General features: G+C 47.9%; 3 protein-coding genes across 3 annotated transcripts in view; 1 reads left to right on the forward strand and 2 right to left on the reverse strand.

The window, feature by feature from the left end:
• Positions 1 to 20,836, reverse strand: part of SNRPE (small nuclear ribonucleoprotein polypeptide E) — a 302,587-nt gene that overhangs the window by 155,756 nt on the left and 125,995 nt on the right. The gene's annotated exons all lie outside the window — the stretch shown is intronic.
• Positions 1 to 20,836, reverse strand: part of LOC126051937 (uncharacterized) — a 183,807-nt gene that overhangs the window by 54,478 nt on the left and 108,493 nt on the right. The window lies entirely within an intron of this gene.
• LOC126052335 (zinc finger CCCH domain-containing protein 11A-like) lies at positions 759 to 19,590 on the forward strand. Its single transcript, XM_049832886.1, has 7 exons — positions 759 to 962; positions 1,553 to 2,053; positions 2,710 to 2,783; positions 3,484 to 3,808; positions 4,117 to 4,286; positions 17,823 to 17,884; positions 19,542 to 19,590. Exons 1-7 carry the CDS (start codon positions 860 to 862, stop codon positions 19,588 to 19,590), a joined length of 1,284 nt encoding a protein of 427 aa, XP_049688843.1. The 5' UTR covers positions 759 to 859.

Raw genomic sequence — 20,836 nt, forward strand, 5'->3', positions numbered from 1 at the left:
TGAAGCGTTGACCAGGCTGACGGTGGCTCTTGCGGACAGTAGCGTGATACGAGTCTGTGTATAAGTGGTGGTGTTCAGATCTGCACAAATTCCTTTGAAAGGCAAAAACCGTGTGGCACTACTACTACGCGTAGTCACTCGTTTCTGTGGTTTGGCTACCAGAAGAGTGCCTTTTGCTGGGACGTGGGCTAGAAGGACAATGCTCTTAGTGGCTACTGGTTTCTGTGCAGTGAAGAGATTATTCTTTGTCTTAGGGGAGGAGCCTGTGATTCAACTGAATCTTAGCGAGAGGATGGGAAAACGGAAAGCCTCCATAGGTAAGAGCTTTTTGTGAGGCGTTGTTCAGGTGCCCTCATCTAAACGTGACTATGTTGAAGGGTATTTTTGCTGCATGCCGGAGGAAAATACATTTTGGCAGAGATGTGTATTGACGGCAGGCAGAAGTGGCAAATTTGGTTATCAGCTGAAAGGCAAATCTAAGAAAAGATCCCCGGAAGCATGGAAGTTTGTGGCTGACTGTTCTAAAACCCTCCTGCAGAGAAACGTTCTTAAAGTATTGCTTGTTTTCTCTCTTTCTGAAGCTGGTAAAAGTGTCCTTCCGTTAAAGCGCAAGCTTGCTGACAGGCTGGGGAAGAAGATAGAGGTTCTGGAGAGTGCTGACAAAGCACCAAAGAGAGGTATGGCTACTAAGCAGACATCTGGATTTGATGCACAGGTTTTCTGTTTAGGTTTGCTGTTTGTCCTTTCTTCTAGTGGTTCTTTGTGCATGTTGGTTGAGGGCTCAAGGTAGCTCTGAATCCCAGTGAAGTGATGGCTCTCATTGCAAAATGCGATTTATGTGAACACCAAATGGAGATTTATGCAGCCTGCCGAACTTTTTCTGTTCTCTCTTGTAGTTCAAGTCCCCAGGTCTCTGAAGGAGAGGCTAGGACTGCCCTCTGAACAGACCAGTACAGAGACAGGTAAGAACTGGGTATTAAGTATGCTTTCCCCTTTTGTCTTTCCATGAGCTTCCATACAGCCCTAAAAGTTAATTTAAAAAACCCTGCCTGATTCCTCTTGCTTGAGTGCTGAAGCTGTCCTGTTTAGCCACTGTCAGAGATCTGCCTCGGGGGCGGGGGGGGGCGAGGGGGTGTGTTGTCCACTCGTGCCTCATCAAAGTTTCCGCTTGAAAACTGCTGTGAACCGTCAGAAGCTGCAGTATGCTTACGCACAAGTAGGACAGAAGCACTGCCAGGAGCAGGAGTTTGAGATGCGAACAGAGAGACAACGGTCTGAGAAAGTAACAAAATAAAATAGACTAATGCTTTTTGTGTTGCCACTCTCACCGGATAGCGCTAGTTTTCAAAATACAAGTGGCTTAAAGGAGGAGAATACCGTGCAGAATGGTGCTGTCCTAAGATGCCTTCTTGGGATCACGCAAACCTAGTTTTCCTTAGTACTGTGACAGATTTTGGAGACTTTAACTATTGCTTTTCTCTCCTTAAATGTTGGTGCTTCTCTTTTTTTTCTTTTTTTTTTTTTTTTTTTTTTTTTTTGATGATGATGACAGAGAAGGCTGCTAAGCCGGCAGGAGAGATTCATGTGAAAACATTGGAGGAAATTCGACTTGAGAGAGCTCACCAGAGACGAGGAGAACCTCAAGTGAAACCCCAGACTGAAGGACGTTGTAAAACAGAAGATCGCAGCTTGGGGGCAAGACCTTCCCCTGCAGTTCGTGTCAAAACTTTCTCAGGCTCCCTGGCTGAAAAAAACCACAAGCGATTGGAACGAAAGAAGCAAAAAACAGAAGAGTTTCCTACCGAGACAAAAGTTGAGAGGGAACCCAAGAAGCAGAGCATACTTTCTCCGTCTGTGCCCAGCCAAGTGCGCCCGGCAGAGCCTACAGGTAAAGCCAAGCCAGCAGGAGAAGTGCGTGTTAAAACCTTGGAAGAAATCAAGCGGGAGAAAGCTCTGCGGATGCAGCAGAGTGGAGGAAAAGTGCCAGCTCCACCGGCACAACCTGAACCTGCCCCAACAGGGAGGAGGATGTTACGGATCACAAAGCTAATAGGTAATAAGGTGATTTGATACCTGCCCTGGTGAAGCACTTCCCCTGTCAAGCAAATTCAGTTTCCTCAGGTTTTGCTTTGCTTTTTCCCTCTGCATATCGTAGAGGGTAGAAGAGTTTAAGGCTACAAAGTCAGAAGGCAAGGCAGTGCCAGAATATGCAACCATATTATTTTCCATGAATCACGTGATAGCTTTCTGTATTTCCCACTGGAAAATTCTTCCACTGAGGAGCTTTGTAGCCTAGTTTCTTGCTTCTGTTTTTTCTGCCATCCGCTTGTGGTATGGGATCTTCCCTGGGCTGAATCCAGGCTTACCTTCCTCTTTGGCATATGTGTTGTTTGATGCAGTTATTGATGTATCTATGTTTGCAAAGCATGTATCAACTTCTTAATGTGAGGGCCAGTTTTTGTCAAAATTGGCAGAGCACTAAAGCTATCGTTAAGATTATATAAGCCACCTAAAAAGAGAATAGTGCGATTGAGGGAAGGAGAGCTCGAACGGTGCAGGGATTGCTTACTGTAGCCTTTCCCTCTGTCCCATTATTAGACGTGAGGAAATAAACAGAACAAGGAAACAGAGGTAGCCAGGATTCTTTATTTCTGCTGTTGACAAAATGATGATCTTTTTTTTTTTTTTTTTTTTTTGCTTGTTTTGAAGCACCTGGAAGAGAAGAAAAGAAGATAGTGGAATTGAGCAAGCCTTTTCCCAAAGCTGTCTCTGCACCTGCAGAGGTGAGTCCTTTGTGAAGACATACATCTATCTATTCATACAGTTTTGGATACATTTTGTTATGTTTTGTTTGTAACTGGCTGCATGCTCCCAGTTTGAGTGTGTTCCTACCTTTCTGCATTTGGTAAGCGCTGCAGTGCTGTCGCAAGTCCTGTCACTCCTTTGAATAGGATTTCCAGACAATGTGTTAAACCCCAAGCTTTGAATTAATCTTATTATACCTGACAGTGAATAAGAAACCCTATTAGCACCAGATAAAATCTGCAAGGTTAATGTTTTTCGTCTCCGTGACTTTATCTGTGAGACTGGAAGAAGGAGATCTTAAAATCCTGGGCTAAGAACTTTAATAGAAAAGGCTAGAGGTTTGTATTAGAGGAAATGAGTCTGTCAGGGAATGCTGTCTTGGGGGAGCTTGTATGGCTTCCTGTTGCTGAAAAAGAATGTAATAGATTACAGCTAGAGTCTTCTGCTCTATTGAAGAAACTTGCTGTGTTGGGAAGTGTAGGCTTTTGAAACTATTTCCATAGCAAAGCATGGATCTTGTCACAGGGAACGTTTTATGGGGAAAAATGTCAGGTCTGAATGGTATTAACATGCTCTGTTCCACATGGAGCTGTTTCAGAGGGATTGCTACTGAGATTTTCTTAATGAAATCTCCATAGATTTTTGTCCTCTTAGTCCTCTTCTATTGTTTCCCTGTAGCCCTCTGATCAGAGTGCAACTAATTCTAAAGTTCAAGTGAAGAGCCTTGAAGAGATAATGTGGGAGAAGCGGCAACTGAAGCAACGCCAAGAAGAGAAGCTTCAGAAGGAAGCAGCTGCTGTGCTGTCTCCTACTGAACAGGCAATCAAGGATAGAACTCCAGCATCAGGGAGTCCTGAATCCAGTGTGGTTTCAGGGTCAGCTTATCAGCTTCCAAAGAGGATATTGGTGAAATCTCCAGGAGATGGGGTTGAAAGCCCCGGAAAGGGTGCTGCCGTATCACCAGGGAAAGGGGCAGCCCAACTTCTGGAATGGAAAGCTGAAAGTAAGTGTTGACTGTATGTTAAAGAGTTACTTTAGGTCATGCTTTGAAAGAAAGGCAGAGGGTGACAATTTTCACGTTGTAACTCTGGCTCCTTTTTGTAATTTCTTTGCACCTTCTTATGGCTTGTTGGTAAACAGAGTTTACGGTGTGGAAAATACTGCTGAGAATCTGGGAAATGGCAGTGTACTTGTGCTGCCTAAATACAATTAACTAGAAGGGTTGTGGTGCTGTTAAGAGAACCTGTTTGTTGTTTTTTTTTTCCTGAGGCAGAGCAAGACTGTATCAGTTCTCTCTTCCTTTTACTCTAGCCAAACCGAAGGTGTGCCTGAAGCCTTTGGATGGGAAAGCCACCTCTCCCACAAAGCAGCCACTGAAACGTAAGGCAGCCGAGAGTCATCCGTCTGCCGTGGCGGCTGTGAAGCCACTGAGTGCCACTGGTGGCGATACAAAGGAGCCTTCAGCTAAAAAAGCAGCTGTGGTAAGGAGAGCGGCTGAGGCAGTAGTGGGTCCCTAGTAAAATTTATGCCCAAGTTGTAGCCTCCTCTTGGAGAAAAGATGGAAGACTGAAATGTTCTACGGGTCTCCGTTCCCTTTTAAATCCAAAAGTGGTCGACAGGACGCTCGTAGTACCTTTCTGCTCTTTACGAGGTGAATGGCAGTGTTTACATAATGCTCTGCTATGTCCCTTAATTGCTGCGTTCTTTAAGAAGACCTAAGGTCGTTAGTAAACGTTAAGGGAATGCTAACTTTTCTTCAGGTGTGCCCTGGCTCTGTATTTTGGTTAAGGCTCAGCAGTGCCAGAGGAGAAGCAGCGGAGGAAGAATCTGCAAAGCAGTCTTTGACCTGTGTATCATAAAAACCATCTTGCTTCTTCCTAGGCCCTTGTTCCGGCTTTGCCAGAGGGCAGCCTCTTCTCCATAGGCGGGAGAGGAAAACCCCAAACCAGGTAACAACCACAACTTGTTCTTTCGCTTCATCAGTGTGCCTTTCACGTGAAACGAAGGTTGTTGGTTTTTTTTTTCACACGTGGAAAAATGAGAGTTTTGAGATAATTCATGCTAAAATCCAGCAGAGGAAAAACTCGTCTGAAATAATAAGTTTCTAGGAGCTGGCTGGACTGCTTATCTAGATCCTTGTCTGAAAATGCTGCAAGTTGGTACAGCTTTTCAGCGGCTTCTTGGGTTTTCTGAACGCCTGCGGAGGTTGACTTGGTCACCATTTTGCAGTCAAATTAGTAAAGGTGGCAAAGTGCCTGTGGCGACAAAAACGGAACCTTCTTTGCCAGACCCCAGATGCTGTGTCTTTGCGGATAAATCCCCAAACTGCAAAATGTACCTGCTGATACATTGGACTCTAGAAGCAGCCCCAGGTTAATTGAATAACAATCCCTGCGTAAGGCTGAGGGGTAGGAGGGATTAACTACCATTTTAAGAGCTGGTTTGCAGAAAACATCTCTCTGCTTAAGGAATGTCATACACTGATTTGCTCTCTTTCTTGTTCTTCCCAGTCCTGAACTGCATCCTGGAAGCCCGGCAGACTCTGTGGCACCGTCAGAGGTCTCAAGCTCAACCTCAGCGTCCTCAGGAGTAGCTGTAAAGAAACGCCGGTTGAGCTCCACAGGGGCCTGGGAAGCCCCCTTCTCTGTAGAAGACAACTTTCAGAAGTTTCTTTGGGAGATCTCAGGAGGCAAACTGGAAGAGATAATTGACGTGTACCCAGATAATGATGAGGATGACTTCTTCATGGAAATTGGTGAACTGATTGATGGCTGAAAATAAAGAAAGAAATAAATGGAAACTGATTCTTTTGTTGGATACCCAGAGGTGATTCTTTTTCTAGCTGAGGCTTTGCAAGGAGTCTTAAAGCACAGGTGAACTGGTAGACATTGGGAGTATCTGCACGCAGTTGTCCTGAACTTCCCTGCTGGTCAGACATGCGGTCTGAATTTGTGACCCTGCAGAAGACAGCTGAGACTGGGGTCTATTGTGTACCCTGCCACCAGGGATCGTTTTCCCTAGCAGCTACCTTTTGAATCATTTTCTTAAAGTTTTGAAGAACTTGAGTCTCTTCCTACGAGGATTTGTGAAGGTGGGGCAGCCCTCAGGCACTTGCTGCTGGCAGAGGAAAAATCGGTTGTCGGAGTGGATTGTCAATACTTTCTCTTTGGAAGAAAACACTTGCGTGCTTTGATAGTCCACTGTGCTGTCTTTGTTCCTAGAGGAAAAGTCTGAAACCAAAACTGAGCAAACTGCTGTTCCGGCTCCAGAAGGGTCACCCAGCCCCAAGCTGCTGACGCTTTATCCTGCCGAAGGACTTTCTCCCTCTGAACCTTCTGCCAGCATGGGTCGGTCAGTTGTGGACTTTGGGAGAGAGGAAGAGCGCGCAAGAGTCCGGCGAGGAAGGCTTCCCCCTCGCTTTTCCCTCCTCCTGCTCTGTCGTCAGCCTTCACTGTCCCCAGCCTAGGCTCTGTCCATGTACACGGTGTTTGGTGTATGCCATGGTTTCTGTAAATATTTTATTTTTCCCTGTTGTGCCCGTATTGTCCTGAAGGTCCTATATTAAATGTAGCCTGTTCTCCTTTGCCTTCACCGGTAGTTGAGCTGTTCCCCATGACAGCAGTTAACAGCGTTTTTACCGAACCCTGGCACAGGAAAGGTGCGGGTGTGTGCTCTGTCTGTGGGGCGTCCTTAATACTCGCTCCAGAACCTCATCTTCCGCTACCTGCAGAACGTGAGTACCGCTGGGCTGCCGCGGCTTCGGCCCTGTGTGAGAGGAACGTCCTGGTGCTTCTTGCGCAGGGCCCTTCGAGTCTTGTGGGGAGTGGGGCGGCACGCCGGATGGGTCTTTCCGAGTTCTGAACTACCTGAGTGGTGGTATTTATTATTTACCACCTGCTGGCGAGGATAAACAGCAGCCTGTGCTAAGTGACGTGCTTGTGCTCTTGGTGGGGACAGAGTGCTGTTGAAACAGCGAGCGCAGGAGTGATCAGTGATTCAACTGATTGCGCTGAACAGATAGGCTGAATTTGTTGCTGGGTGGCCGGTTGTCTCAGGGTGAAAGGTAGTCTAGAGATAATTTTCTCTTGCTGTCGCTTTTCATCTAAAAATGGTACCCTTCCAAATGGCTGCAAATTGACTCTTTCTGAGATTTACTAAAATGCGTTAGTGAGGAAGCTGAATCGTTGTATTAAATTGCTGCCAGGCCCCAGCATTGACTCCAGAAATGGAAAAAGAATGAGCGTGTCTTATTTAAGTATGCCTGTGTCGCCCAAGAGTAGATGTAGCACCTTTAGCAGTCCCCTTGGTTTGTAATTGATTCCCGATGCCCATTTGAACACGGAGGAGGAAAAGCTGGTGGACAGAGTGAGCAATAGAGGAGAGCCGCCCGCTAAAAATACGAGAAGGAAGGGGTTATACATTAAGGGAAAGCCACTACATTAAAAATTGGTGCTGTCTAAAAATTTGTTGAGGATTTGGGACGTGCAGGTACCGCTACAGCTGCGTGTGCTGCAGTCATGCCTGTTGGCACTGAGCAAGATGGAGAGAGCTTCGTTACTGAATGCAGTATGTTGAAGCACTCTCTGTTGCCTGGAAGAAGAGCAAAGACTTGCATTGTGTGGAACTTTGGATCTGTGGTTCACCTGGTGTGCCATATCTAGAACAAACAAACAAAAAATGAGCCGTGGCAAGCCAGGTACTCATCTGGGGACAGTGAGTCTTTGGTGACATCTGCAATCAGAGCGTTGTGTGTGATGGGCCATGGCTGACAGGCAGGGGTCATAGCTGGAAGTGCTGTAGGGGAGGGTGACTGTGCCTGTAACGTGTCTGTGTCAGCCGTCTCCCTGGACAGGGGGTTTAACAGTGGTAGTTGGATGTATGTTCCCAGCTCTCACGTTGGCAGTGACGGTGTGGCCGAGCCAGCGGGCTGTTTTTTCAGCTGGAAGAAGAGGAGCGATGGACTGCAACTGTGCCTGGGTAAACAAGAGCTGTCAAAGAGATTTGCCATAGACGTGGGTTGTTGCAGCTGCAGCAGTAGCGGATTCTGGAGCATCTGGAGAAGGTAGAGGGAGTTTTCTTTGTGCAAGTGATACCGTCCAAAGCCTTTTGATGCCAGAAATCAGTAGAAACACATCTGTTGTCTGGAACTTCTCAGTCGACCCCCCGTATAGCGGCGAGGCCAGCAGAGGCAACGGTAAGTCGGCGGCTAAGCGCTAGACTGAGGCGGGCCGGGAGGTTCCCGAGGCCCAGGAGCCCCGGGGAAGAGTGGAGGGATTGTGCAGAGCCGGCGGCTCTCCTGAGAGAGGCTGTGGCGGCGCGGGCGTTGCCGGGGGCAACCAGGCCGTGGCAGTTTGTGCGGCAGTTGGTGCAGGCGGGGCGCAGCCCCCGTCTTCCTCCTCCAGGCTCGAGAAGGCTACTTGAGCGGTGGGCATCGGCCTGGAGGGAGACCCAGGTATGGTTGCCGCTCGGGTAAAAGCTGTTTTTAGGAAAAATGTGGCAGCGCAGACAGCGGTCCCGTGTCAACAGGCAGCTGTCCATGTCTCTGGCTGCAGGGAGTGCCTGAGTCTGTCACTGATGGTGGAGGGCAGCGGGGACAGCTCTTGTGTGAGTTGTGACTGGGTGGATGATCTGCTCAGCCTGGTGGCAGAGCTGAAGGAGGAAGTGGAAAGGTTGAGGAGTGTCAGGGAGTGTGAGAGGGAGATAGACTGGTGGGCCCACACCCCGCCATTCCTGAGGCAGAGGCAGCAGATGGAGGGTCTGCAAGAAGCGGAGGTTCCCCTGCCCTCCTGCCACCAGACAGGAGGGGACCTAAGAGATGGAGGGGAATGGATACAGGTCCCTGCTCGGGGAGGCGGGCAAGTCCGCTCCTGGTCTCCCTCACCTTCCAGTTGCCCCTGCACAACAGGTGTGGGGCTCTGGAACTTGAGGACCAGGCCAGTGAAGATCGGGGTGTAGATGAAGTCCTATCTAGGGAGGTGCCTAGGCTCAGTTGGGCAGCCTCACGCATTCTCACATCCTCTGAAAAAAGAAAAAGGAAGGTAATTGTCAAAGGCAACTCCCTTCTGAGGGGGATAGAGGGCCCAATATGCAGACCTGACCCACCCCACAGGGAAGTCTGCTGCCTCCCTGGGGCCCGGGTAAAAGACATTAGCAGGAAACCCCCTGGTCTGGTTTGGACCTCTGATTATTACCCATTGCTGGTTGTGCAGGTTCGTGGTGATGAGATTGCAGGGAGAAATCCAAAAGCAATCAAAAGGGACTTCTGGGCACTGGGACGATTAGTGGAAGGATCGGGAACACAGGTAGTGTTTTCCTCAATCCCTTCAGTGGCAGGGAAATACACTGAAAGGAACAGGAAAACACACCTGGTTAATATGTGGCTTGGAGGCTGGTGCCATCCGTGGAATTTTGTTTTTTTTGATTGTGGGGAGGTTTACATGGCATTGCGCTTGCTAGCAACAGATAGTTTCCAGCTATCTCAAAGGGGTAAAAGAATCCTCGCTCATGAGATGGCCGGGCTCATAGAGAGGGCTTTAAACTAGGTTCAAAGGGGGTAAGGGATAAAACTAGGTGCACCAGAGATGAGCCTGGGGGCAGCGTGCTGATGTTAGGGGTGGATTCTATAACCCAGCTCAAATGCATCTATGCCAGTGCATGCAGAATGAGCAATAAACAGGAGGAGCTGGAAGCCATTGTGCAGCAGGACAGATATGGCTTAGTCGCTATCACAGAAACATGGTGGGATGACTCCCATGACTGGAGTGCTGCAATGGTCTCTTCAGAAGGGATAGACAAGGTAGAAGAGGTGGTGGGGTGGCTCTCTGTGTTAGGGAATGTTTTGACTGTACAGAGCTACACGATTCTGATGACAAGGTAGAGTGCTTATGGGTGAGGATGAGAGGGAAAACCAATAAGACAGATATTGTGCTGGGAGTCTGTTACAGACCACCCAACCAGCTTGAAGAGACAGATGAATTGTTCTACAAGCGGCTGGCAGGAGTCTCAGAATTGTGTGCCCTTGTCCTCGTGGGGGACTTTAACTTTCCAGACATCTGCTGGAAATAGAATACAGCAGTGAGTAAACAATCTAGGAGGTTCCTGGAGTGTGTGGAAGATAACTTCCTGACACGGCTGGTGGGTGAGCCGACCAGGGGAGGAGCCTTGCTAGATCTGTTGTTTATAAACAGGGAAGGACTGGTGGGAGGTGTGATGGTCGGGGGCTGTGTTGGGCTTGGGGACCGTGAAATGATAGAATTTTCAATTCTTGGTGAGGCAAGGAAGGTGGTCATCAAAACCACCACGATGGACTTCTGGAGGGCAAACTTTGGCCTCTTCGAGGTACTGGTTGAGAGAATCCCTTGGGAGACGGTCCTGAAGGGTAAAGGGGTCCAGGAGGGATGAACATAAGAAGGAAATCTTAGTGGCTCAGGACCAGGCTATTCCCATGAGCCGCAAGTCGAACCGCCAAGGAAAATGACCAGCCTGGCCAAACGGGAAGCTCTTGCTAGGTGTCAAGAAATAAAGGAGAGCTTATCATCTCTGGAGGAAAGGGCGGGCAACTTGGGAGGGGTACAGGGATCTTGTTAGATCATACAGAAAGAAAATTAGAAAGGCAAAAGCTCAGCTAGAACTAAGTCTGGCCACTATTGTAAGGGACAACAAAAAATGTTTTTACAAATATGTTAACAGTAAAAAGAATCCCAAGGAGAATATCTATCCTTTAATGGATACAGAAGGGAATGTAGCAACCAGAGATGAGGAAAAGGCCGAGGTACTTAATGCCGCTGCTGCCTCAGTCTTTAATAGTGAGTCCAGTTATGCTCGGGGTACTCCAGCCCTTGAGCTGGAAGGTAAGGATGAAGAGCAGAACATACCCCCCTTCATCCAGGAGGAAATGGTTAATGACCTACAACACCATCTGGATACTCACAAATCTATGGGACCTGATGGGATCCATCCAAGAATACTTAGGGAACTGGCAGAGGTCCTTGCCAAGCCACTCTATCATCTATCAGCGATCCTGGTCGTCAGGGGAGGTCCCAAAGGACTTGGAGGCTTGCTAATGTGACTCGCATTTATAAAAAAGGTCGGAGGGAGGATCTGGGGAACTATGGGCCTGTCAGCCTGACCCCAGCACTGGGGAAGATTATGGAATGGTGTCCTGGTTTCAGCTGGGATAGTTAACTGTCTTCCTAATAGCTGGTACGGTGCTATGTTTTGAGTTCAGTATGCGAAGAAAGTTGATAACACTGTTGTTTTCAGTTGTTGCTCAGTATTGTTTAGACTATAGTCAAGGATTTTTCAGCTTCTCATGGCCAGCCAGGGCACAAGGAGCTGGCACAGGACACAACCAGGGCACCTGGCCCAAATTGGCCAACGGTGTATTCCATACCATGTGATGTCCCATCCTGTATAGGAACTGGGAAGTGGGGGGGCAGGGAATCGCCGCTCGGGGACTGGCAGGGTGTTGGTTGGCAGGTGGTGAGCAATTGCCCTGTGCATCATTTCTACATTCCAATCCTTTTATTACTACTGTTGTCATTTTATTAGTGTTATCTTTATCATTATTAGTTTCTTCTTTTCTGTTCTATTAAACCGTTCTTATCTCATCCCACTGGATGGGGGGGGGAGTGAGTGAGCGGCTGCATGATGCTTAGTTGCTGCCTGGGATTAAACCACAACAAACGGTTTGTCTTGAGAGCACTCACATGGCAAGTCCAGGACAAGCAGGGGATCGGGCCTGGTCAGCATGGCTTTACGAAAGACAGGTCCTGCTTGACCAACCTGATCTCCTTCTTTGAGCAGGTGACCCTCCTAGTGGATGAGGGAAAGGCTGTGGATGTTACCTACCTTGACTTCAGCAAGGCCGTTGACACTGTCTCTCACGGCACACTCCTTGAGAAGCTGGCGTCTCATGGCTTGGACAAGTGTACTCTTCACTGGGTGAAAAACTGGCCGGATGGACGAGCACAATGGGTTGTGGTGACTGGGGTGAAATCCAGCTGGGGGCTGGTCACAAGTGGTATTCCCCAGGGCTCAGTATTGTTGCCAGTTCTGTTTAATATCTTCATCAACGATTTGGACGAGGGGATCGAGTGCACCCTCAGCAAGTTTGCAGATGACACCCAGTTGGGAGGCAGGGTCGATCTGCTTGAGGGTAGGGATCTGGGCAGGCTAGGTCGATGGGCCAAGGCCAATCGTATGAAGTTCAACAAGGCCGAGGGCCGGGTCCTGCGCTTCAGTCACAGCGACCCCATGCAGCGCTACGGGCTTGGGGAAGAGTGGCTGGAAAGCTGCCTGGCAGAGAAAGACCTGGGGATGCTGGTTGAAGCCGTCTGAATATGAGCCAGCAGTGTGCCCAGGTGGCCAAGGAGGCCAACGGCGTGCTGGCCTGTATCAGAAATAGTGTGGCCGGCAGAAGCAGGGAGGTGGTTGTTCCCCTGTACTCGGCACTGGTGAGGCCGCACCTCGACTACTTGGTTCAGAGCTGGGGCTTTTTAGTCTGGAGAAGAGGAGGCTGAGGGGAGACCTTATCGCTCTCTATAACTGCCTGAAGTGGGGGGTGTAGTGAGGGGGTGCTGGTCTCTTCTGTCAGGTGGCTGGAGGTGGGATGAGAGGAAATGGCCTCAAGTTGAGGCAAGGGAGATTGAAGTTGGATATTAGGAAAAAAATGCTTTACTGACAGGGTTGCAAGACAATGGAATAGGCTGCCCAGGGAAGTGGTTGACTCACCATCCTGGAGGTATTCAAAAAGCACGTAGACGGGGTACTCCAGAACATGGGTTACTGTGCATGGATGATGGTTGGACTTAATGATCTTGAAGGACAATTTAAATTTTGGAATAAAAGCACTTGAAGAAATCAAATTGGAGAAACTAAAGGAAAAAAACAAAAAGCCAAGGTGGTGAGTTAATATCCCCTACTTGTAGTGACTACTATTGTTTCCATTTCATGGCTCCTCAACCAAAAGGTTAAGTAATAATTAGGATAATTCAGACACGTTAGCCTGCTGGTGCTGCCTTTTCTAATGGAAACCATGCTTTTAGGCTTCCAGGCCCTGGTTTGATTGCAAATATTTGGCATTTGTAGGTGCTCAGTTTGTTGTGTTGCAGTAAAAGGTCCAGAAGGGGTTTTTATCAGCCTGACATTAAGCCGTAGCTCATCATGTATTACACCACCTTACAGACCCTCCAGTGTGCTTAATTGGACTCTCATGTTCCTGAAGTTGAGTGAGATTTGTGAATGAGCTAATGTGTCGACAGCACGTGGCGGAAGTAGCGGTTGGGTGAAGTGCAGTAGCAGCAGAGAGAGAGGCTAATGTCAATACGAGTGTCAGTATGCAAATAAGGGGATAACTGGGAAAACCAGGCAGTAATGCAAGGGCAGACCTATAGAAGATGGTATTATACAAGTAGCCAATTTTTGAAGCGTTGACCAGGCTGACGGTGGCTCTTGCGGACAGTAGCGTGATACGAGTCTGTGTATAAGTGGTGCTGTTCAGATCTGCACAAATTCCTTTGAAAGGCAAAAACCGTGGGGCACTACTACTACGCGTAGTCACTCGTTTCTGTGGTTTGGCTACCAGAAGAGTGCCTTTTGCCGGGATGTGGGCTAGAAGGACAATGCTCTTAGTGGCTACTGGTTTCTGTGCAGTGAAGAGATTAGTTTTTGTTTTACGGGGGGAGCCTGTGATTCAACTGAATCTTGGCGAGAGGATGGGAAAACAGAAAGCCTCCAGAGGAAGAGCTTTTTGTGAGGCGTTGTTCGGGTGCCCTCATCTAAACGTGACTATGTTGAAGGGTATTTTTGCTGCGTGCCGGAGGAAAATACATTTTGGCAGAGATGTGTATTGACGGCAGGCAGAAGTGGCAAATTTGGTTATCAGCTGAAAGGGAAATCTAAGAAAATATCCCCGGAAGCATGGAAGTTTGTGGCTGACTGTTCTAAAATCCGCCTCCAGAGAAACGTTCTTAAAGTATTGCCTGTTTCCTCTCTTTCTGAAGCTGGTAAAAGTGTCCTTACGCTAAAGCACAAGCTTGCTGACAGGCTGGGGAAGAAGACAGAGGTTCTGGAGAATGCTGACAAAGCACCAAAGAGAGGTACAGCTACTAAGCAGACATGGGGATTTGATGCACAGATTTTCTGTTTAGGTTTGCTGTTTGTGCTTTCTTCTAGTGGTTCTTTGTGCGTGTTGGTTGCGGGCTCAAGGTAGCTCTGAATCCCAGTGAAGTGATGGCTCTCATTTCGAAACGTGAACAGCAAATGGAGATCTATGCAGCCTGCCGAACTTTTTCTGTTCTCTCTTGTGGTTCAAGTCCCCAGGTCTCTGAAGGAGAGGCTAGGACTGCCCTCTGAACAGAGCTGTACAGAGACAGGTACGAACTGGCTATTAAGTATGCTTTCCCCTTTTGTCTTTCCATGAGCTTTCATACAGCCCTAAAAGTGAATTTAAAAAACCCTGCCTGATTCCTCTTGCTTGAGTGCTGAAGCTGTCCTGTTTAGCCACTGTCAGAGATCTGGCTCTAGGAGGGGGTGTTGTCCACTTGTGCCTCATCAAAGTTTCCGCTTGAAAACTGCTGTGAACCGTCAGAAGCTGCAGTATGCTTACGCACAAGTAGGACAGAAGCACTGCCAGGAGCAGGAGTTTGAGATGCGAACAGAGAGACAACTGTCTGAGAAAGTAACGAAATAAAATAAAGTAATGCTTTTTGTGTCGCCCCTCTCACCGGATAGCACTAGTTTTCAAAATACAAGTGGCTTAAAGGAGGAGAATACCGTGCAGAATGGTGCTGTCCTAAGATGCCTTCTTGGGATCACGCAAACCTAGTTTTCCTTAGTACTGTGACAGATTTTGGAGACTTTAACTATTGCTGGGCTCTGCTTAAATGTTGGTGCTTCTCTTTTTTGATGATGATGACAGAGAAGGCTGCTAAGCCAGCAGGAGAGATCCATGTGAAAGCACTGGAGGAAATTCAACTTGAGAGCACTAATAGGAGACGAGGAGAACCTCAAGTGAAACCCCAGACTGAAGGACGTTGTAAAACAGAAGATGCCAGCTTGGGTGCAAGACCTTCCCTGGCTGAAAAAAAACACAAGCGATTGGAACGAGAGAAGCAAAAAACAAAAGAGTTTGCTACCAAGGCAAAAGTTGAGAGCGAACCCAAGAAGCAGAGCATACTTGCTCCGTCTGTGCTCAGCCAAGTGCGCCCGGCAGAGCCGTCACGTAAAGCCAAGCCAGCAGGAGAAGTGCGTGTTAAAACCTTGGAAGAAATCAAGCGGGAGAAAGCTCTGCGGATGCAGCAGAGTGGAGGAAAAGTGCCAGCTCCACCGGCACAACCTGAACCTGCCCCAACAGGGAGGAGGTTGTTACGGATCACAAAGCTAATAGGTAATAAGGTGATTTGATACCTGCCCTGGTGAAGCGCTTCCCCTGTCAAGCAAATTCAGTTTCCTCAGGTTTTGCTTTGCTTTTTCCCTCTGCATATCGTAGAGGGTAGAAGAGTTTAAGGCTACAAAGTCAGAAGGCAAGGCAGTGCCAGAATATGCAACCATATTATTTTCCATGAATCACGTGATAGCTTTCTGTATTTCCCACTGGAAAATTCTTCCACTGAGGGGCTTTGTAGCCTAGTTTCTTGCTTCTGTTTTTTCTGCCATCCGCTTGTGGTATGGGATCTTCCCTGGGCTGAATCCAGGCTTACCTTCCTCTTTGGCATATGTGTTGTTTAATGCAGTTATTGATGTATCTATGTTTGCAAAGCATGTATCAACTTCTTAATGTGAGGGCCAGTTTTTTGTCAAAATTGGCAGAGCACTAAAGCTATCGTTAAGATTATATAAGCCACCTAAAAAGAGAATAGTGCGATTGAGGGAAGGAGAGCTCGAACGGTGCAGGGATTGCTTACTGTAGCCTTTCCCTCTGTCCCATTATTAGACGTGAGGAAATAAACAGAACAAGGAAACAGAGGTAGCCAGGATTCTTTATTTCTGCTGTTGACAAAATGATAATCTTTTTTTTTTTTTTTTTGCTTGTTTTGAAGCACCTGGAAGAGAAGAAAAGATGACAGTGGAATTGAGCAAGCCTTTTCCCAAAGCTGTCTCTGCACCTGCAGAAGTGAGTCCTTTGTGAAGACATACATCTATCTATTCATACAGTTTTGGATACATTTTGTTATGTTTTGTTTGTAACTGGCTGCATGCTCCCAGTTTGAGTGTGTTCCTACCTTTCTGCATTTGGTAAGCGCTGCAGTGCTGTCGCAAGTCCTGTCACTCCTTTGAATAGGATTTCCAGACAATGTGTTAAACCCCAAGCTTTGAATTAATCTTATTATACCTGACAGTGAATAAGAAACCCTATTAGCACCAGATAAAATCTGCAAGGTTAATGTTTTTCGTCTCCGTGACTTTATCTGTGAGACTGGAAGAAGGAGATCTTAAAATCCTGGGCTAAGAACTTTAATAGAAAAGGCTAGAGGTTTGTATTAGAGGAAATGAGTCTGTCAGGGAATGCTGTCTTGGGGGAGCTTGTATGGCTTCCTGTTGCTGAAAAAGAATGTAATAGATTACAGCTAGAGTCTTCTGCTCTATTGAAGAAACTTGCTGTGTTGGGAAGTGTAGGCTTTTGAAACTATTTCCATAGCAAAGCATGGATCTTGTCACAGGGAACGTTTTATGGGGAAAAATGTCAGGTCTGAATGGTATTAACATGCTCTGTTCCACATGGAGCTGTTTCAGAGGGATTGCTACTGAGATTTTCTTAATGAAATCTCCATAGATTTTTGTCCTCTTAGTCCTCTTCTATTGTTTCCCTGTAGCCCTCTGATCAGAGTGCAACTAATTCTAAAGTTCAAGTGAAGAGCCTTGAAGAGATAATGTGGGAGAAGCGGCAACTGAAGCAACGCCAAGAAGAGAAGCTTCAGAAGGAAGCAGCTGCTGTGCTGTCTCCTACTGAATAGGCAATCAAGGATAGAACTCCAGCATCAGGGAGTCCTGAATCCAGTGTGGTTTCAGGGTCAGCTTATCAGCTTCCAAAGAGGATATGGGTGAAATCTCCAGGAGATGGGGTGGAAAGCCCCGGAAAGGGTGCTGCCGTATCACAAGGAAAAGGGGCAGCCCAACTTCTGGAATGGAAAGCTGAAAGTAAGTGTTGACTGTATGTTAAAGAGTTACTTTAGGTCATGCTTTGAAAGAAAGGCAGAGGGTGACAATTTTCACGTTGTAACTCTGGCTCCTTTTTGTAATTTCTTTGCACCTTCTTATAGCTTGTTGGTAAACAGAGTTTACGGTGTGAAAAATACTGCTGAGAATCTGGGAAATAGCAGTGTACTTGTGCTGGCTAAATACAATTAACTAGAAGGGTTGTGGTGCTGTTAAGAGAACCTGTTTGTTGGTTTTTTTTTCCTGAGGCAGAGCAAGACTGTATCAGTTCTCTCTTCCTTTTACTCTAGCCAAACCAAAGGGGTGCCTGAAGCCTTTGGATGGGAAAGCCACCTCTCCCACAAAGCAGCCACTGAAACGTAAGGCAGCCGAGAGTCATCCGTCTGCCGTGGCGGCTGTGAAGCCACTGAGTGCCACTGGTGGCGATACAAAGGAGCCTTCAGCTAAAAAAGCAGCTGTGGTAAGGAGAGCGGCTGAGGCAGTAGTGGGTCCCTAGTAAAATTTATGCCCAAGTTGTAGCCTCCTCTTGGAGAAAAGATGGAAGACTGAAATGTTCTACGGGTCTCCGTTCCCTTTTAAATCCAAAAGTGGTCAACAGGACGCTCGTAGTACCTTTCTGCTCTTTACGAGGTGAATGGCAGTGTTTACATAATGCTCTGCCATGTCCCTTAATTGCTGCGTTCTTTAAGAAGACCCAAGGTCGTTAGTAAACGTTAAGGGAATGCTAACTTTTCTTCAGGTGTGCCCTGGCTCTGTATTTTGGTTAAGGCTCAGCAATGCCAGAGGAGAAGCAGCGGAGGAAGAATCTGCAAAGCAGTCTTTGACCTGTGTATCATAAAAACCATCTTGCTTCTTCCTAGGCCCTTGTTCCGGCTTTGCCAGAGGGCAGCCTCTTCTCCATAGGCGGGAGAGGAAAACCCCAAACCAGGTAACAACCACAACTTGTTCTTTTGCTTCATCAGTGTGCCTTTCACGTGAAACGAAGGTTGTTGGGGTTTTTTTTTCACACGTGGAAAAATGAGAGTTTTGAGATAATTCATGCCAAAATCCAGCAGAGGAAAAACTCGTCTGAAATAATAAGTTTCTAGGAGCTGGCTGGACTGCTTATCTAGATCCTTGTCTGAAAATGCTGCAAGTTGGTACAGCTTTTCAGTGGCTTCTTGGGTTTTCTGAACGCCTGCGGAGGTTGACTTGGTCACCCTTTTGCAGTCAAATTAGTAAAGGTGGCAAAGTGCCTGTGGCGACAAAAACGGAACCTTCTTTGCCAGACCCCAGATGCTGTGTCTTCGCGGATAAATCCCCAAACTGCAAAATGTACCTGCTGATACATTGGACTCTAGAAGCAGCCCCAGGTTAATTGAATAACAATCCCTGCGTAAGGCTGAGGGGTAGGAGGGATTAACTACCATTTTAAGAGCTGGTTTGCAGAAAACATCTCTCTGCTTAAGGAATGTCATACACTGATTTGCTCTCTTTCTTGTTCTTCCCAGTCCTGAACTGCATCCTGGAAGCCCGGCAGACTCTGTGGCACCGTCAGAGGTCTCAAGCTCGACCTCAGCTTCCTCAGGAGTAGCAGTAAAGACAGAGGGGTTGAGCTCCACAGGGGCCTGGGAAGCCCCCTTCTCTGTAGAAGACGACTTTGAGCAGTTTCTTTGGGAGATCTCAGGAGGCAAACTGGAAGAGATAATTGACCCGGACCCAGAGAAGGATGAGGATGAGCTCCTCATGGAGCTTGCTGAAATGCTGGACACCTGAAGCGCATAGTCTTAAGGCTTAAAATAAAGAAAGAAATAAATGGAAACTGATTCTTTTGTTGGATACCCAGAGGTGATTCTTTTTCTAGCTGAGGCTTTGCAAGGAGTCTTAAAGCACAGGTGAACTGGTAGACATTGGGAGTACCTGCACGCAGTTGTCCTGAACTTCCCTGCTGGTCAGACATGCGGTCTGAATTTGTGACCCTGCAGAAGACAGCTGAGACTGGGGTCTATTGTGTACCCTGCCACCAGGGATCGTTTTCCCTAGCAGCTACCTTTTGAATCATTTTCTTAAAGTTTTGAAGAACTTGAGTCTCTTCCTACGAGGATTTGTGAAGGTGGGGCGGCCCTCAGGCATTTGCTGCTGGCAGAGGAAAAATCGGTTGTCGGAGTGGATTGTCAATACTTTCTCTTTGGAAGAAAACACTTGCGTGCTTTGATAGTCCACTGTGCTGTCTTTGTTCCTAGAGGAAAGGTCTGAAACCAAAACTGAGCAAACTGCTGTTCCGGCTCCAGAAGGGTCACCCAGCCCCAAGCTGCCGATGCTTTATCCTGCCAAAGGACTTTCTCCCGCTGGGAGCAAGCATGGAGTTTCTGCCAGCATGGGTCGGTCGGTCGGTCGCTCGCTCGTGGACTTTGGGAGAGAGGAAGAGCGCGCGAGAGCCCGGCGAGGAAGGCTTTCCCCTCGCTGCTTCCCTCCTCCTGCTCTCTTGTCAGCCTTCACTGTCCCCGGCCTAGGCTCTGTCCGTGGAGACGAGGTTTGGTGTATGCCATGGTTTCTGTAAATATTTTATTTTTCGCTGTTATGCCCGTATTCTCCTGAAGGTCCTGTATTAAATGTAGCCTGGCCGCCTCCGCCTTCACCGGTAGTTGAGCTGTTCCCCATGACAGCAGTTAACAGCATTTTTACCAAACCCTGGCGCAGGAAAGGTGCAGGTGCGTGGTCTGTCTGTGGGGCGTCCTTAACGCTCCGCTCCAGAACCTCATCTTCCGCTACCTGCAGAACGTGAGTACCGCCGGGCTGCCGCGGCTTCGGCCCCGTGTGCGAGGAACGTCCTGGTGCTTCTTGCGCAGGGCCCTTCGAGCCGTGTGGGGAGCGGGGCGGCACACCGGACGGGTCTTTCCGAGCATGCGGCTAGAAGGCTGCATCACTGTGAGTCTCAGGATCTCTTTGGATTGGGTGTTTTGTTGGTTGTTCTTCAAATTTATAAAACTGTTTCTTCCTGTCAGGAAAAACTAGCGTGGGGGGTGCCTCTCCAATTAATAGTCTTAATTGTCCAGCCCACGTCAGCACAGCTCACGATAGTTTGTGTCGTTGTTGCTGAAGTTTAGAGCAGGGCACGTAGCTCAGCGGCGGCTTTTGTTGCTGATTTTTAGGGCTTTGATGAATGTGTGAACTTGGTGCCGGACGACGCAGAGGAAATTCACTCCAAACCAAAATCAAGGAAACAGCTGGGTATGTCAGTATGTCTGTGTAAGCCGAGCGATGCCTGAAACCTGGCTGCGTGAGCCTTCCCCGTAGCAAGGCTTTAAAGCATGAAAGGTGTGAAGAGGGTTGAGTTTGGAGTACAGTGAGCGGATACGGGCTAGGTCTCGGTTCCTGCTGTTTCTTGAGCTGGTGGTTTTGTTGAACGTGAAGGAGAAAGAATCTGCCTCTGCCTGAGACGAGTCTTTGTCTTTCAAATGTGCGTAACAACGGATGGGCTGCGCTGCACTTTTTCTGCAGCCCGGGTGGCTGGAGGGGTCCAGTCAAACTCCTGCTCAGGAATATGGAAGGCGACAAGCGGAATGCTGAGCTGCTTGGACATTCAAAAGAGCTAGATCTGAGGGGATTTCTCTTGTTCCCCCCATGGTGGTGGATATAGTAAAGTTGCACTATACAGGTGTGTCTCACTTCCTAGGGAAAAGAAATGGCACCTTCTAGACCGTGAATTCCTCCTGATTTGTGTTGGAATGCCTCTGCTGGGCAAAGCAGTGGTCCTTACTTGCCTTCCATTTAGGAGTTGGCTTGTGCAAACTGCGGAAATCGTGCTTGAAATTTCATTTAATTATCAATGGCATCAGCAGCACACCCAGTAATTTCTAGGAGGAGATGCGTAGGAATCTGCATGACACAACAG

This window comes from Accipiter gentilis, chromosome 29, assembly GCF_929443795.1.
Source record: "Accipiter gentilis chromosome 29, bAccGen1.1, whole genome shotgun sequence".
NCBI lineage: Eukaryota > Metazoa > Chordata > Aves > Accipitriformes > Accipitridae > Astur > Astur gentilis.

What these genes read in the sequence shown, in the direction of transcription:
- LOC126052335 (XM_049832886.1), top strand. Translation starts at nt 860, where the DNA reads ATGCAGCCTGCCGAACTTTTTCTGTTCTCTCTTGTAGTTCAAGTCCCC. An exon ending in CAGCTAAAAAAGCAGCTGTG is followed by an intron (nt 4,287 to 17,822) that starts GTAAGGAGAGCG and finishes GCTTCTTCCTAG; the next exon opens with GCCCTTGTTCCGGCTTTGCC. An exon ending in GGCGGGAGAGGAAAACCCCA is followed by an intron (nt 17,885 to 19,541) that starts AACCAGGTAACA and finishes ATTCTCCTGAAG; the next exon opens with GTCCTGTATTAAATGTAGCC.